The sequence below is a fragment of the Pimephales promelas genome, chromosome 4, assembly GCF_988280905.1.
Source record: "Pimephales promelas chromosome 4, fPimPro1.hap1.1, whole genome shotgun sequence".
Classification (NCBI taxonomy): domain Eukaryota; kingdom Metazoa; phylum Chordata; class Actinopteri; order Cypriniformes; family Leuciscidae; genus Pimephales; species Pimephales promelas.
The window spans coordinates 49,758,737-49,777,111 of NC_142772.1; the positions used below are offsets into that span (position 1 = coordinate 49,758,737).

The following is an 18,375-nucleotide window of genomic DNA, read 5'->3' on the forward strand; positions in this document are numbered from 1 at the left end:
TGAGTCATTGAGTGAGTCAGTGAGTGAGTGAGTGAGTGTGCGAGTGAGTCAGTGAGTGAGTGAGTCAGTGAGTGAGTGAGTCAGTGAGTGAGTGAGTGTGCGAGTGAGTCAGTGAGTGTGTGAGTGAGTGTGCGAGTGAGTCAGTGAGTGAGTGAGTGAGTCAGTGAGTAAGTCAGTCATTGAGTGAGTCAGTGAGTGAGTGAGTGAGTGAGTGTGCGAGTGAGTCAGTGAGTGTGCGAGTGAGTCAGTGAGTGTGCGAGTGAGTCAGTCAGTGAGTCAGTGAGTCAGTGAGTGTGTGAGTGAGTCAGTGAGTGAGTCAGTAAGTGAGTCAGTGAGTGAGTGAGTGAGTGAGTCAGAAAGTGAGTGTGCGAGTGAGTCAGTGAGTCAGTGAGTGAGTCAGTCATTGAATGAGTCAGTGAGTGAGTGAGTGAGTGAGTGTGCGAGTGAGTCAGTGAGTGTGCGAGTGAGTCAGTGAGTGTGTGAGTGAGTGTGCGAGTGAGTCAGTGAGTGTGCGAGTGAGTCAGTGAGTGAGTGAGTGAGTCAGTGAGTAAGTCAGTCATTGAGTGAGTCAGTGAGTGAGTGAGTGAGTGTGCGAGTGAGTCAGTGAGTGTGCGAGTGAGTCAGTGAGTGTGCGAGTGAGTCAGTGAGTGAGTCAGTGAGTCAGTGAGTGTGTGAGTGAGTCAGTGAGTGAGTCAGTGAGTGAGTGAGTCAGTGAGTGAGTCGGTGAGTGAGTCAGTGAGTGTGTGAGTGAGTGAGTCAGAAAGTGAGTGTGCGAGTGAGTCAGTGAGTGTGCGAGTGAGTCAGTGAGTGAGTGAGTCAGTGAGTAAGTCAGTCATTGAGTGAGTCAGTGAGTGAGTGAGTGAGTCAGTGAGTGTGTGAGTGAGTGTGCGAGTGAGTCAGTGAGTGTGCGAGTGAGTCAGTGAGTGAGTCAGTGAGTCAGTGAGTGTGTGAGTGAGTCAGTGAGTGAGTCAGTGAGTGAGTGAGTCAGTGAGTGAGTCGGTGAGTGTGTGAGTGAGTCGGTGAGTGAGTGAGTGAGTCAGTGAGTGAGTCAGTGAGTGAGTCAGTGAGTGAGTCAGTTAGTGAGTGAGTCAGTGAGTGAGTCATTGAGTGAGTCAGTGAGTGAGTGAGTGAGTCAGTGAGTGTGCGAGTGAGTCAGTGAGTGAGTCAGTGAGTGTGTGAGTGAGTCAGTGAGTGAGTCATTGAGTGAGTCAGTGAGTGAGTGAGTCAGTGAGTGAGTCAGTGAGTGAGTGAGTCAGTGAGTGAGTGAGTCATTGAGTGAGTCAGTGAGTGAGTGAGTGAGTGAGTGAGTCAGTGAGTGAGTGAGTCATTGAGTGAGTCAATGAGTGAGTGAGTGAGTGTGTGTGAGTGTGTGTGAGTGAGTGAGTGAGTGAGTCAGTGAGTGAGTCAGTGAGTGAGTGAGTCAGTGAGTGAGTCGGTGAGTGAGTCAGTGAGTGTGTGAGTGAGTGAGTCAGAAAGTGAGTGTGCGAGTGAGTCAGTGAGTGTGCGAGTGAGTCAGTGAGTGAGTGAGTCAGTGAGTAAGTCAGTCATTGAGTGAGTCAGTGAGTGAGTGAGTGAGTCAGTGAGTGTGTGAGTGAGTGTGCGAGTGAGTCAGTGAGTGTGCGAGTGAGTCAGTGAGTGAGTCAGTGAGTCAGTGAGTGTGTGAGTGAGTCAGTGAGTGAGTCAGTGAGTGAGTGAGTCAGTGAGTGAGTCGGTGAGTGTGTGAGTGAGTCGGTGAGTGAGTGAGTGAGTCAGTGAGTGAGTCAGTGAGTGAGTCAGTGAGTGAGTCAGTTAGTGAGTGAGTCAGTGAGTGAGTCATTGAGTGAGTCAGTGAGTGAGTGAGTGAGTCAGTGAGTGTGCGAGTGAGTCAGTGAGTGAGTCAGTGAGTGTGTGAGTGAGTCAGTGAGTGAGTCATTGAGTGAGTCAGTGAGTGAGTGAGTCAGTGAGTGAGTCAGTGAGTGAGTGAGTCAGTGAGTGAGTGAGTCATTGAGTGAGTCAGTGAGTGAGTGAGTGAGTCAGTGAGTGAGTGAGTCATTGAGTGAGTCAATGAGTGAGTGAGTGAGTGTGTGTGAGTGTGTGTGAGTGAGTGAGTGAGTGTGTGTGAGTGAGTCAGTGAGTGAGTGAGTGAGTGTGTGTGAGTGTGTGTGAGTGAGTGAGTGTGTGTGAGTGTGTGTGAGTGAGTGAGTGAGTGAGTGTGTGTGAGTGAGTCAGTGAGTGAGTGAGTGAGTGTGTGTGAGTGTGTGTGTGAGTGTGTGTGAGTGTGTGTGAGTGAGTGTGCGAGTGAGTGAGTGAGTGAGTGTGTGTGAGTGAGACCTGATGGTGGAGGCCTGCAGTAAGTCGATCTTCTTGTTGAGTTCTGCGATGATACTGTGTAGTTCTGTGATTCGCTCTTCGTAGCGCAGCGTCGTTCTCTCCTGAACCTCCTCATGCTCCCGCAGCAGATGAGACTGCTCACACTGCACACACACACACAGAGAGAGAGAGAGAGAGAGAGAGAGAGAGCGTGACAGAGATTAATAATACAGTTACACTGAAGAAAACTGCATGGTGAAATAAACCACACAAGCTGTGCGCGCGCGCACACACACACACACACACACACACACACACACACACACACACACACACACACACACACACACACACAGTGAGAGATTCAATCTCTACGAGACATGCAGAATACCTCCAGAAACACACAGGTATGCTTCCTGTACACACACACACACACTCTCATTGACACGGTCGCTCACACACACATTTATAGAGAGAGCGTATACGCGTTTAGTTGGCTCATAGACTTCCACTGTTTCTCCTTCAGATTAATGATGTTCTCTGTCCCGCTGCATCAGAGTCAGTCAAACATTAGCTGGAGCTCTCATGAGCCGCTCTAAACCGTTAACACACACATCAAACGTCCTCACAACTCACTCCTCATGATATTTCACTTCATTATTGAGGACATTTGACCCTCTCAAGCATGAACAAACCTCCACACACACACACACACACACACACACACACACACACACACACACACAACGTTGACCTGCAGCATGGCAGAAAATTCACACAATCCACCAAACAACAAACAACGAAATCAATCTTTAAATCCGAAATCGACTCGTAATACAAGGTTGGGAAAGACCGTTTTTACTAATTTCAGACTCATAATTACAGTAATCAAGAATAAAACTGTAAAAAACGAATCTCAACACAGCTTAAAACAAGACAAACAAGAAACAATCAGTACATTTTGTTTATAATGATTGTAAACTTTTAAAAAAAAATTATTTCTGAATGCAATGAAACATGACTCGTATGGATGCGAGTCATCAGTTGTTCTTCGATCAACAATGCAGTTCTGACCAGATGAGAGACTTATATTCCAGAAAATATGGTAATTATTCATAATTATTCACAGGAATAGTGTTAAAAGAATAACAGTTTAGTAGAAAGATGAGTAACTCTCACATTGTTGTTCAGTAGATCAGAATACATCACAGCCCTAAAATATTTCAAAAAGCTCGTAATTCAGCAGTTAATGAGTTTATAGTCTGAGAACCAATCAGAGAAGACGTGCTCAACTCATCACACTTCTCATTAAGACTACACACACACACACACGCGTAACAGCGGACGGATCAGAGGAGTGGAACCGGCTGATGGAGGATCACAAGCACTGGGATTTCACGATGGGAGTGTGTGTGTGTGTGTTTTGCCTTCCTGGAATGATCTTAGAGGAATGGCATGTTTTCCTGGCGGGAGTCGAAGAGTGTGTGTGAAAACAAAACAAGGTTAATCACTCAGTGTGAACGAGGACACACAATAACCCGTTAAACACACACTCCACCTCTGACCAGAGCCACAATTACTGCACAATGAGTCTATTCATGATCACAGACACAACAGGAACACACACACACACACACACACACACACACACAATCATACACACAGATGTATTTCCATCATATACTACAGCTCAAGATTTTGGAGTCAGTATTTCTAAGAACAAAATTAATACTTTCAAAATTAATTGATCAAAAGTGACATTTATAATGTTACAAAAGATTATATTTCAGATAAATGCTGTTCTTTTGAACTTTCTATTCATCAAACAATCCTGATTTTTTTCAACACTGATAATAATCTTTAACTGTGTGTTGATCATCAGATTAGAGTGATTTCTGAAGGATCACGGAGTAATGATGATAAATTCAGCTTTACTGTATACTCACATAGAGAACAGGAATAATATTTCACTCTTTTTACTGTATTTTGATTAAATAAATGCAGCCTTGCTGAGCAGAAGAGACTCTTTCAAACACATTAAAATATTACCCGCAAACTTTTGAACTATAGTGTAAATATATATATATATATATATATATATATGCATGACTAGTTTTTGGAACAGAAACGCATATGTTTCTGTTTTTGTGGTGGTAAATCTGACGTTTATGGCTGCGTGTCAACAGTAACTCACACGGGCAACAGCACAGGCTGTGTTTCAGGAACGGCTCCACGAAAACACCGACACACAAGAGCGCATTGAACCGGACCCTCACTGAAACAGGCTGGGGGTCAAAGGTCGGGTCACCTAGTGCTCTCGGGGCTCGAGGTCAGAGGTCGGAGGTCGGGACTGAGGCATGTGCCCGAGGCCGTCTCCCTTCAGGGTCGTTTCTCTCAGACAGAGGCAGACCTCTCGAGATCCTGATCCTCACACACACACACACACACACTCAGTCGACAACTAGAGAACGACACACTTCTGTGCGTTCACACCGAATGAACAACAACACACCTATAGTAGCACCAGATATATACAAATAAACACACAAAACACATTTCTCAAAGTATTAAATAAAACAGCAAGTTCCTATCAAGCACACGCCCTCTTTCCAAACCCCGCCCTCACAAAATGATTGACAGGCAGAGAGCGTTTCCGATTGGCTGAGTTTCCCGAGTGTTGTCTCAGATCCGCTGATCTCTGTCAGACTGCGGTGACGTGTTACACTTCTACATCGTCTTTAACGCGAGACACACACCACAAGTGTCCAGATGTGCTTTACATGCATGTGTGTGAGAGACTAATTAGCTGTCAGATCACAAATTACATCTGTGTGTCACAATAAACGCCCGAGCAACCAATTATAAACATAACAGATGTGTTACGGAGTGTGTGTGTGTGTGTGTGCTGACGGGTTTATAAAACATAATAAAGGGAATGATGCATCAATATGCTAAAACACACTCTCTCATACACACACACACACACACACTCCAGAATGTTTAAAGTGTGTTAGAGGGAACAGAGTCATCTTAGCAGCCTCTAATTTAACAACAAATGATCGTTTCGACGGAAGTCAATCGCTCAAAACTAACTTTAGCTGGAAAACAACATTATTCAGGAACCGCTATAAAACCAAACCAGTCTCTGATACCTTAAATTATGTTTCTCTCTCTCACACACACACACACACACACACACACAAAATATAACATCAATGCAAGATCAAAATGTATGCAAATTAACTTGGATACACAGTAGTAGTCAAACTCATCTAAAAAGTATCTTTTGAATGCTTTACTTGAAAATATGGATTGATCACATATGAGATGTGTCTAAACACACATAAAGAAGCATCAAGAGCTGCGACACACAATTAATGATTCATATATCAGCGGTGGGAAAAGTGTTAATTGGGTGATTAATTAATAATCAAAACCTTGCAGTTCTGACTCTGATCACAGTGATGACATCACCAATCAAAAATATAAGATGGTAAAGTCAGCATTAATGTTACTGGTCCCCTGTGGTGTTTAATGTAGTTTATGTGGTGTTTTTAATACGTTTTAACACACACCATGTGTAAGTTGATAAGTGTTGATAAGTTTAAAGATGCGTTTTAAGGGATAACATGATTGACTCCAGGTGGACTTCAACTAAATCTTTGATGTTAATTAATGGTTCATTTCTCTATTGTATTATATGTTAGTTTAACCCTGTGAACTCATAAACCCCAGTTTGTGGCCAAAGTGTCATCATCAAAAAACATTTAAGAGCAAGTCATGTGATTTTCTCTATTCTGCTATTTAAAAGGTTTCTAATGTAGTTCTGGCATCTCCTTCAACAGGTTTAAATGCATCTGAGGTCAGAAAACATCATTTTCTTATAATATATGCACTGCACAACAGCTCATTACTCAGAGTCTGAGATTCAGTCTCTCTAAGCCCCGCCTCTCTGAGAGCTGCTCCACTGTGATTGGTCAGAAAGCAAACGCTCATTATCATACCTGAATCTCAGCTGTTGATCACAGTGATACGAACAGTAACGATTCAGCGAATCTTCTCAGTGTCGTCTCAAACCTCGTCTGTTTGAGGGCGGGGCTTAGAGATGATGTTCAGCCAATGGGCTGGCATTATGCAAATTAGTTACAAACATAGATTCGACTCATTTTAGCAATTCGGAATCAAGGATGCAAAGCAGAAATGGCGTGGGTAAACATCTCCTGTGCCAGGTGTGTGTGTGTGTGTGTGTGTGTGTGTGTGTGTGTGTGTGTGTACTGACCTGTGCTTTGGCCAGTCTGTTCTCCAGCGCTTCTCTCTCTCTCTCGGTTTGCAGTAGTCGCTGGTTCAGCTCCACCACATCACCCTTCAGAGACGCCAGCGCGGCCAGATGAAGCTGTATACACATACACACACACACACATGATGGGCGTGACTGGATCAGGTGTAGTGGTCCTGATCACAACAGTCACAGTCAGAAATGGCGCATTGGAAATGAATGCGAGACGAGTTTCCTCTAGTGGAAGCGTTTGGAACTGCAGCCGAACAACATCTCACTGAACGCTGGTTTACTGAGAGATCAGCTCACACGCCGAACACACACTTACGCCTCACATTATCTCCGTCTATAAAACCGGATTTTTAGACTTCATAAAAAACTATATTTTTGTGCATTTTTCATAAGAATAAACGTAAAATTCTTCTCTTCAGCAATAATCTGCAAGTGTGGTGTTTGAGAAGAGATCAAACTTCAGTCTGTCGCTCTAAAGCGTTCCAGATTCTCCACAGTTTAAGCTGGACGTTAAATTATCAGCTCTACGCTCAAAAACAGAAGAAATTAATAAATCAAACTAAAATATAATATATTCATTTCATTGAAATAAAATTAAAAAATTTTAACCGACATGCGAAGAGCACCAGAGGGTTAAATATAAATCTTTTGTAACAATATAAATGTCTTTAATATCGCTTTTGATCATGCATACTGAATAAAAGTATTAATTTTTTCTAAATAAAAAAATCCTACTAACTCCGAACTTTTAAACAATGATGAATGTAGAATAAAACAGCTGTTCTGGACTGATGACATGACTGAGATCTTCATCATCATCATCAAACAGATCCGAGACAAACATGTCATTCATGTGTTTGTGTGTGAGAGGTTCTGCAGTGCAGTCTCGCGGGCCGGGAAACTAAACATCATGATATAGCTGAACCTCTATTGGATCTGTGATGTGTCCTCAAATCTACTTCACATCTCAGTGGAGAGGAAGAAATAAAATCACACGCTTCTTTTTTTCAGCTGAACAACAGTGAAGCGCAGATCCTGAGAACCAGCCAAACACACACACACACACACACACCATCAGAGTCTGGCATGAGAACACTGCATTCAGTGTGTGTGTGTGTGTAATATAGTGAAAGTGTTCAGTTCAGGGTAACACAGTTTATTTAGCACTATATCTTTTCCCACAAGCTATGAAATTATGAATATCCTAAATAAATAATAAAGTCACTGCCAAACATACGTAACAAAGCAAGACTGTTCAACCAGTACGCTAATTATTCATTTCATATAGGAGTATTAAATGCATGTCGACTGAAACCTTTTATAATGTTAATTTTATGACAAAAAAAAAACAAAAACAAAAAAAGAAACAGAGGATTAGGTTAAATTAATATAGTACTATATACACTCTTAGAAGAAATGGTTCTATTTAGAACCAGAAATGGTTCCATCCCCCGCTTCATATATGGAACTCCAAAAGGGTTCTATATAGAACCATTTTTTTTGGTAAAAGGTTCTATTGGCCAAGTACGGAACCCCAGGGTTCTATTCACAAGTTTCCGAGGGGCGCTCCTGTAAAAAATAAAGTGGGTGAAACTTCCGGTGAGGCGGCGGAAGTAGCATTCCAATGGTATTTTGTTTTTTATGTCATGCACAATCAAGACGAGAGACAGATTTTAAAATACTGAAGTACCAAATTTACTCAATTAAATGAACTAATAATTTGGATAGTCTGATTCAATACTGAAAATATATTTTCTAAAAAATACAAAAAAAATATTTTTTGACTATTAAATGCTACAAAAATACTAGAGATGCATGATATATCAGCCACCATATCGGTATCGGGTAATAATTGTTAATTTTTAATTTTATCGTTATCGGCCCGATAATAAAATGTGTCTGATATATTAGAGCCGATCAATAATGTATTATTTCCTTCAGATGTTCAACATGATGATTATGAATTGCTTGAAATATGTTTGGACTCACTTCAAAAAAGGAAAATACAGTTCAGTGCAACATGTGTCATATCGGCCACATAACATTATCATGAGAACATCAGAACTGTGTGTTTGAGACGGGGATTTTAATGGGGAGACTTTTGTTTTTGTAATCAGGCTCTCAAAAATTATATAGAAATTTGGGTTAAGATTTATCAGATATATCGGCTTTTTATAAGTTATCGGCTTTCAAATATAAAGAATTATCGGTTTTCGGCCAAAATTTTCATATCGGTGCATCCCTACTTAAATTGTAAATTTAGACACCAATTAAAGATTACAAAAAAAAAAAATCATTAATTAAAAAGTAAAATCAAAAACGGACTCTTGAATCTTGAATTTGTTCTTCATAAAGCAGCAGGAACTTCATGTCCGACATCAGAGACGCTTCCTCGTTTCAAGAGCAAAAGGACAGGAGAAACGAGAAGAGCGAGTGTGTGTTTCCCAGCTCTCGCTCCACAGAACATCACGCTTCATCTCTCTAATCGAGTCCGGCCGGCGGCCAGAGAGCAAGCGTCTCACACAAGAGGGCCATTCAACATCCGGCTAATTGAACACACCACGGGCCGCGCGTGTTTAGAGCTGAGAAACTTCACAGCACTTTCCCTCAAGTCCTCAATCACGTCCAAGCTCTTTTTAAGAGGCAATATATTTTTTAAAGGGGTCCTAATGCCCTCTTCACAAGACGTAAAATAAGTCTCTGATGTCCCCAGTGTGTGTGTGTGTGTGTAGTTTCAGCTCAAATATCCCACAGATATTGTTATACATCATGTTAAAATTGTCACTTTTTGAGAGTGAGCAAAAACACACTATTTTGTGTGTGTCCCTTTAAATGCAAATGAGCTGCTGCTCCCGGCACAGGGGGAGGAGCTTCAAGAGCTTGTGTGTGTGTGTTTACTGTGAACGTTTAGCCTTTTATGTTCAAAGCGGAGTCAGATAAAGATGGAGCGTTTCTGAACGGTTAGTCGACGAGTTTATGTATCTGATGTGGAGTTAACCATCTTACAGTCGTTGGTTAGCATATTAGTCATGATAATCTATAAATCGTGATCCTGGGGGCGGGGTTTATGCAGATTTTAGGGTTCGTGATGTCACTAGCTGTGAAGAAGCTCGTGTAGTCCCTCAGTCGGAACGACACACACACACGCACACCAGTGACACACTCACTTATTTCAGTCTTTTGTCACACACTCCTGCCACACATTGTATTTCTCACGCTGAAAAACTATTTATAATATATTGAATATGCCACAGCGCCCCAAATCACTCACTGTGGACCCGGCAGGAATCAAGCACGTCTCCCCTGGAGTTCTTAGTCGAGCCAATCAAAAAAAAGAAAGGGGCCACACAATAGCCAATCAGAAAATAGCAGCATTGTATCTGGGTAAGATTCAAGATAATTCATGATCTCCTGTTTTAATGTTACAACAAATCCACAACTCGTTTGACACAAACAATGACAGCTTGCCTGCTGTTAGCGAACGTCTCCCAGATAATTAGCATCAGTTTCACGAGTGTCTGTAACTTAGCTAACAGTTTTACAGACTCACTGACAAAAAGTGTATTGCATAGTCGATGTTATAGGCCACTTTTAAAACCATGTAATATTTTATAATTATATCCGTCCATGGATCTCTCTTTCAAAGATGTCAGGTATAAAGCAATTGAGCATCCTCGCGTTCGCCCTGATAAAACAATATTTGATTACAATGTCATCTTCTCTAACCCAAAATCACTCAGAACATGTACGACCTACAAACTTTTACCTATAGTGTGTGTGTGTGTGTGTGTGTGTGTGTGCGTGTGTGTGAGAGAGTGTGTGTGTGTCACATCTGTCATTTAAAGATCCACTCAGACTGGTGTTTGTAATCTCCTAATGCCAAGACGCTCGTGCACGGTCAGATCTGATGTATGTAAGAGTGTGTGTGTGTGTGTGTGTGTGTGTAATCTGCTAATGCCAAGACGCTCGTGCACGGTCAGATCTGATGTATGTAAGAGTGTGTGTGTGTGTGTGTAATCTGCTAATGCCGAGACGCTCGTGCGCGGTCAGATCTGACCGTTCGTCAGTGTCAGTTCTCTAGGGGTCGTGACGAGGTTAAAAGCATCGAGTGCACAGCGTCTCCTCGTTAATGGAGATCACTGGAGTCATGTGACACACACGGCATCTTTATTACTGAAACTTCAGGGGAACCACACACACACTCACTCAGCCGAAATCAAGGTTTTTACTCACAGAACACACTCTATGGTATTGAAGCTTGTTTACGCCACAGAATAAAACATTTTAAATAATTGGTACTTTTTCTTTCACAATTGTGAGATATAAAGCATAGGTGGAGTTTGACATTCGAGCCAGGGGGGGCAAAAAAAATAAAAAAATTCATTGTAGCAGCTGACCTACATGGTAGCACATATGGACAAAACAAACATGCTAAAAAACATATTTATTTTTAACCCAAGAAAAAAACAGTAAAACAATACAATCATATTTGATTGCCTTTATTTCATTGTAAACAGTTCGCATAAACAACCACTCGACTTTGCGTCACATTTTATTAGGATCATGAAACGTGTACCACTTTTGCCCTGTTAAAATATTATCTTCAACCAAAACGACAAGATTTTTAAAGTTTTCTTTACTTTTTTCAAAACACATTGTGGCAATGATAGTGATTAAAACAACTATTTATATTTCACATTTATACTTCATAAAACATTTAAAACATTTTAAGACACGGGAAAAATGAACAGTCAGAAAATATGCTAGCCTACTCTCCACATTTGAAACATAGTGACAGCACATCTCTCCAGCTTAAGCAGTTATTTGGCTGAAAGAAAAAAAAACGTACAGACCTACACAGTCCAGACTAGTGCAACAGTAATTTTCATTTTTTGCATATGCGTCGATAATGGTCTCAGGTGAGAGCTTGGCCGTAATGTCGCTTTCAATGTGAAGGATCGCAAGAATCGAAAACCTGCCTGCTCAACCTGGCAGCCAGTTTCTTATCCTCCTCATCGCAGAGAAGCTTCTCTCATAGGTAGATGACACAATCGATAACAGTGAGCGATAACTGTTTATAGAGATTGGGGTAGGTAGTATTTTTTTTTTTACAGCTTTTTTAAGAAAATGCGACTACTCGTTTCAGGCACCGGGGGGGCAATGATCCCCCTGCCCCCCCGCAAACTCCGCGCCTGATATAAAGTCAGAATTGCGAGATGTAAAGTCAGAATTGCGAGATATATAGTCAAAATTGCACGATATAAAGTCACAATTGCAAGATATAAAGTCAGAATTGCGAGATATATAGTCAGAATTGCGAGATATAGTCAGAATTGCAAGATATAAAGTCAGAATTGCATGATATAGTCACAATTACGCTATATAGTCACAATTGCGAGATATAATGTCAGAATTGCGAGATATAAAGTCAGAATTGCGAGATATAGTCACAATTACGATATATAGTCACAATTGCGAGATATAAAGTCAGAATTGCGAGATAGTCAGAATTGCGCAATATAAAGTCAGAATTGCACGATATAGTCACAATTACGAGATATAATGTCAGAATTGTGAGATATAAAGTCAGAATTGCACGATATAAAGTCAGAATTACGAGAGTCAGAATTGCACGATATAAAGTCACAATTACGAGATATAGTCACAATTACGAAATATAAAGTCAGAATTGCATGATATAAAGTCACAATTACGAGATATAGTCACAATTACGAAATATAAAGTCAGAATTGCGTGATATAAAGTAAGAATTGCGAGATAGTCAGAATTGCGCAATATAAAGTCAGAATTGCACGATATAGTCACAATTACGAGATATAATGTCAGAATTGTGAGATATAATGTCAGAATTGTGAGATATAAAGTCAGAATTGCGAGATATAGTCACAATTACGATATATAGTCACAATTGCGAGATATAAAGTCAGAATTGCGAGATAGTCAGAATTGCGCAATATAAAGTCAGAATTGCACGATATAGTCACAATTACGAGATATAATGTCAGAATTGTGAGATATAAAGTCAGAATTGCACGATATAAAGTCAGAATTACGAGAGTCAGAATTGCACGATATAAAGTCACAATTACGAGATATAGTCACAATTACGAAATATAAAGTCAGAATTGCATGATATAAAGTCACAATTACGAGATATAGTCACAATTACGAAATATAAAGTCAAAATTGCGTGATATAAAGTCAGAATTGCGTGATATAAAGTAAGAATTGCGAGATAGTCAGAATTGCGCAATATAAAGTCAGAATTGCACGATATAGTCACAATTACGAGATATAATGTCAGAATTGTGAGATATAATGTCAGAATTGTGAGATATAAAGTCAGAATTGCACGATATAAAGTCAGAATTACGAGAGTCAGAATTGCACGATATAAAGTCACAATTACGAGATATAGTCACAATTACGAAATATAAAGTCAGAATTGCATGATATAAAGTCACAATTACGAGATATAGTCACAATTACGAAATATAAAGTCAGAATTGCGTGATATAAAGTCAGAATTGCGTGATATAAAGTCAGAATTGCGAGATAGTCACAATTACGATATATAGTCACAATTGCGAGATATAAAGTCAGAAATGCGAGATATAGTCAGAATTGTGAGATATAGTCAGAATTGCATGATATAAGCTTGAAATTCAGACTTTATATCTCGCAATCCTAGTCAATTCAAGTCAGAATTGCGAAACAAAAAGTCACAATTACCTTTTGTATATTTGATTCTGTGGCAGAAACAAGCTTCCACACTACTGAGATGCTTGACTTGTGTTTTAGAGCACAAAAGAGCATGAAAACCCAGATAACGTTAAACACGGGTTTGTCCTGAACTGTGTATCGCAATCACAGCAAAACCAGTATAGACACACACACACACACACCAGTGCTCAGCGCTGACTCGGGTTTACCAGTTTCTCATTCATTAGGTTCGGTTTCATTTCATTAAGTCTGAAGTGGATCATTAATGCCTGTGAAAGCAAGTCTGAGACTCACACACTCACTCAGCGCTTCACACACACTGATAACCCTTAAATCACGCCAGCACACACACACACACACACACACACACACACACACACACACACACACACACACAAACACACATCGGCAATGCACTCTTATAATGCATTTCATTTCCACCATCCCTTCTGTAAACTTCAGTTAACCTAGATAAATGCAGGACATTTCACACACACACACACACACACACACACACACACACACACACACACTTCTTATGTCCTCTATTATAAACGCATACAGTGGCTTCTTGAACTTTTCGACACTTGCATTAGTAATAAAGTGCCAATAACCCCAAACATTTGATTGGTAGTTTAGAAGATATATATAGATAGTTATCACCATATAAACACTGTAACACACACACACACACACACTCCTGCATACAAGTCTCATCCTGCCAATATGAGATATTACGCAAGACATTAAATTTGGGAATGACTAACAAGCGGGTTATATAATAATAACAGGCACTTTGAAACGTCAGAAAACAGTCAGAAGTCGAGCAGCTGCTAGCGGATCATGAACACACACACACACACACACACACACACACACAATTTACCCTGCTGCCTGTCACCATGTCAGAGATGCCTGGGAATCATTTCTGCCACCCACCTACTCAACACACACACACACACACACACACACCCCTCCTGAACGCTCACCTCTGATTGTGTCTCTGATATGACGTGTCTCTCCTGAGGTCTGATCAACATCTGCTTTGAGTCTCGGTTCGCATGTTAAAGGCATAAATGAAGGGTGTGTGTGTCGGTGTGTGTGTGAGTGAGTTTTATAGTGAACTAGACGCTTCCTTTAGATGTTTATGCTGGGCTTTCCTTCCTGCCAGGATAGGGAGGGATCGTCTCTGCGTGTGTGTGTGTGTGTGTGTGTGTTTGTGTGTGTGTGTCAAAATCTGTGTTCAACATTTGATATTAATCATAAATGTTTCTTGATAATCAGATCCTCAAAAATTAAATAAATGAAATAAATTCAGGATTAAATTACACTTTACTGTATATTCACATAGAGAACAGATGATTTACATTATAATAATTTCACATTTTCACTGTATTTTTTGATCAAATAAACGCAGCCTTGCTGAGCAGAACTTATTAAAAAAAATGTAATCTTACAGGTTTCAACTTTAGTTACTCGTCCAAGTCAATGTTATTATAAGTTCACCATCTCAAAATTAAAAATATATTTTCAGTGTACAACTATTGAGGACAATAAAAGTGGGACTTTTTCAAGGCCTTTCCACATTAAGGGCGAGTTGATAAATTCAAGTGGAAAGAACACATGGCATCATGACAGAGACGCCTTATATAAAAATTGGATTTACTTTCGTTCAGACATGCAAACTTTCCCACAAGGCACTGCAAAAATTGCAGGTAATTGAGTTTATTGGCCCGTGTGTCGCATGTGAAGCTTCCAGACAGCAAAACATCTCTCAGATCTCAGAAACACACGCTGAGCCAGAGGTCAAAGGTCGTGACCCAAGGTCAAGCAACAATGCACGCTTCCTCGTGAGATGCTGGAATGCTGGAAAGTTTTTAATACATTATAAAAGCATAGATGCAGAAATGTATAGATGTACTACATTCATATAGGACATTTGCACAGCATTTGGAGGCTATTACATGGATAAAAGATGGAAATCCTCACTATGATGAAAGCGTATCATAATTCTTGTAATTGTTGAACGTTAGAATATGTTAATAAAATTATACAGGGGAAACTGGAAAAATTAGAATAAAGCGCAAAAGTTCATTTATTTCCGTAATTCAACTTGAAAGCTGAAACTAATATATTATATAGACTCATTACATGCAAAGTGAGATATTTCAAGCCTTTATTTGTTATAATGTTGATGATTATGGATTACAGATATGAAAACCTTTCACAATTTTCAATTTGGGGTTTTCATATTTGTAATCCATAATCATAATAATAACAAAAATGATAAATATTATAAAAAAATTTAAATATCTTGAATGTAACCCGACACCCTTGCCTCATTTAGTATGCGTGATAAAACAAGCCGTTTTGTGTTGGTTAAGCAACTGGTTGTTGAGTAACATAATTAAATTTAAATATTGTTAATTTAAACAACGATGGATTATAGGATTGTACGTAAATTGCATCCCTAATGCTTCTAAAAGCTCACAATGTGCAATGTAGCCTATATAATAAATAAATAGCCTGATGCTATATGTTAAATATTGTACCTCCTCCTTCCCCATCGCAAACTATTTCAACTATTCGTCCCCGCTGGGAATATCGTCAGGATGTGAATTTCCATCAGGAAAAGGATCTCCACCCAACGGCTGAAGGTCAAACATGCCTCACACACACACACACACACACACACACACACACACACACACACTACAACAGAGGATCATTTCCATATCACAGCACAAACATTTACACACTCAGAGATCCTTCAAAACCAGTTTCTCCGTTCATTAGCAAGAGCATCTGCAAGTCTGAATCCAATTAGCCTAGCTTTGAAACAATACGAGAGCGAGATCCAAAGATTCGAGACCCAAATTTATCCGTGACTAGAGGCCTGTTATGTAGATCTGCCTCTGACTGTGTCTAAAGCATGTTTTTAATCAAACAAGGAATGGCAAACCTTCTCCGTTAATGAGAAACACAAAGTCTGTGTTCATAAATAAAGCTCATTAACAGCTGGACACTTCAAACACACACAACACTAGCGCATCTCACACACACTGTACCACAGCATCGCCCCATAACACACACACACACACACACACACACAGGAGAAATAGAGCAAAAAAACGACAATATTGTGTCAAAAAACAACTCTAAAGTAATCGATGAGAACAAAATCTGAAATAAATTCAGCTGAATAATGACACTACGGTATTTTTAGAGCACTTAATTGTGACCCTGGATCACAAACCCAGTCTCGAGTCGCACGGGTGTATCTGTGGCAATAGCCAACAATGCACTGCATTGGCCAAAAATCTTTTAGGCTAAAAATCATTAGGATATTAATTAAGGATCATGTTCCATGAAGATATTTTGTAAATTTCTTACTGTAAATGTATTAAAAATGTTTTTTTTTGTGAATCACGAACATAAATGCACCACTTTAAAGACGTTTGAACGTTTTAAAGACCTGAACACACACACTACAGCGAGATCTGAACACACACACTACAGCGAGACCTGAACACACACACTACAGCGAGACCTGAACACACACTACAGCGAGACCTGAACACACACTACAGCGAGACCTGAACACACACACTACAGCGAGACCTGAACACACACACTACAGCGAGACCTGAACACACACACTACAGCGAGACCTGAACACACACTACAGCGAGACCTGAACACACACTACAGCGAGACCTGAACACACACACTACAGCGAGACCTGAACACACACACTACAGCGAGACCTGAACACACACACTACAGCGAGACCTGAACACACACACTACAGCGAGACCTGAAGACACACTACAGCGAGACCTGAACACACACTACAGCGAGACCTGAACACACACTACAGCAAGACCTGAACACACACACTACAGCGAGACCTGAACACACACACACTACAGCGAGACCTGAACACACACTACAGCGAGACCTGAACACACACTACAGCGAGACCTGAACACACACACTACAGCGAGATCTGAACACACACACTACAGCGAGACCTGAACACACACTACAGCGAGACCTGAACACACACTACAGCGAGACCTGAACACACACTACAGCGAGACCTGAACACACACTACAGCGAGACCTGAACACACACACTACAGCGAGACCTGAACACACACTACAGCGAGACCTGAACACACACACTACAGCGAGACCTGAACACACACACTACAGCGAGACCTGAACACACACTACAGCGAGACCTGAACACACACTACAGCGAGACCTGAACACACACACACACTACAGCGAGACCTGAACACACACACTACAGCGAGACCTGAACACACACTACAGCGAGACCTGAACACACACTACAGCGAGACCTGAACACACACTACAGCGAGACCTGAACACACACTACAGCGAGACCTGAACACACACACTACAGCGAGACCTGAACACACACACTACAGCGAGACCTGAACACACACACTACAGCGAGACCTGAACACACACACTACAGCGAGACCTGAACACACACTACAGCGAGACCTGAACACACACACACACACTACAGCGAGACCTGAACACACACACACTACAGCGAGACCTGAACACACACTACAGCGAGACCTGAACACACACACTACAGCGAGACCTGAACACACACTACAGCGAGACCTGAACACACACACTACAGCGAGACCTGAACACACACACTACAGCGAGACCTGAACACACACTACAGCGAGACCTGAACACACACACACACTACAGCGAGACCTGAACACACACACACACTACAGCGAGACCTGAACACACACACTACAGCGAGACCTGAACACACACTACAGCGAGACCTGAACACACACACACACGTGATTTTTGTGAATCACGAACATAAATGAACCACTTTAAAGACGATTTTCTCAATGTTTAGATTTTTTTGCACCCTCAGATTGCAGATTTCCAAATAGTCTCAGTTAAATATTATCCTGAAATATAATGAGCTTTTAGATGATGTATAAATCTCGATTTCAAAAAATTGAAACATGTGACTAATTTTG

General features: G+C 40.8%; 1 protein-coding gene across 4 annotated transcripts in view; it reads right to left on the reverse strand.

Annotated features, from left to right (window-relative positions):
* mcc (MCC regulator of WNT signaling pathway) overlaps positions 1 to 18,375 on the reverse strand; it is a 63,906-nt gene that overhangs the window by 25,805 nt on the left and 19,726 nt on the right. For 2 of the 4 annotated variants that reach the window (XM_089130679.1, XM_089130681.1), the window contains 2 exons: positions 6,569 to 6,682; positions 2,311 to 2,453 (listed from right to left, as the gene is read on the reverse strand). In XM_089130679.1, the coding sequence (XP_088986805.1) occupies positions 2,311 to 2,453; positions 6,569 to 6,682 (257 nt within the window). Of the gene's footprint in view, positions 1 to 2,310; positions 2,454 to 6,568; positions 6,683 to 14,310; positions 14,414 to 18,375 lie in introns of those variants that run through there. The other 2 variants (XM_089130680.1, XM_089130682.1) reach the window with 2 other exon arrangements.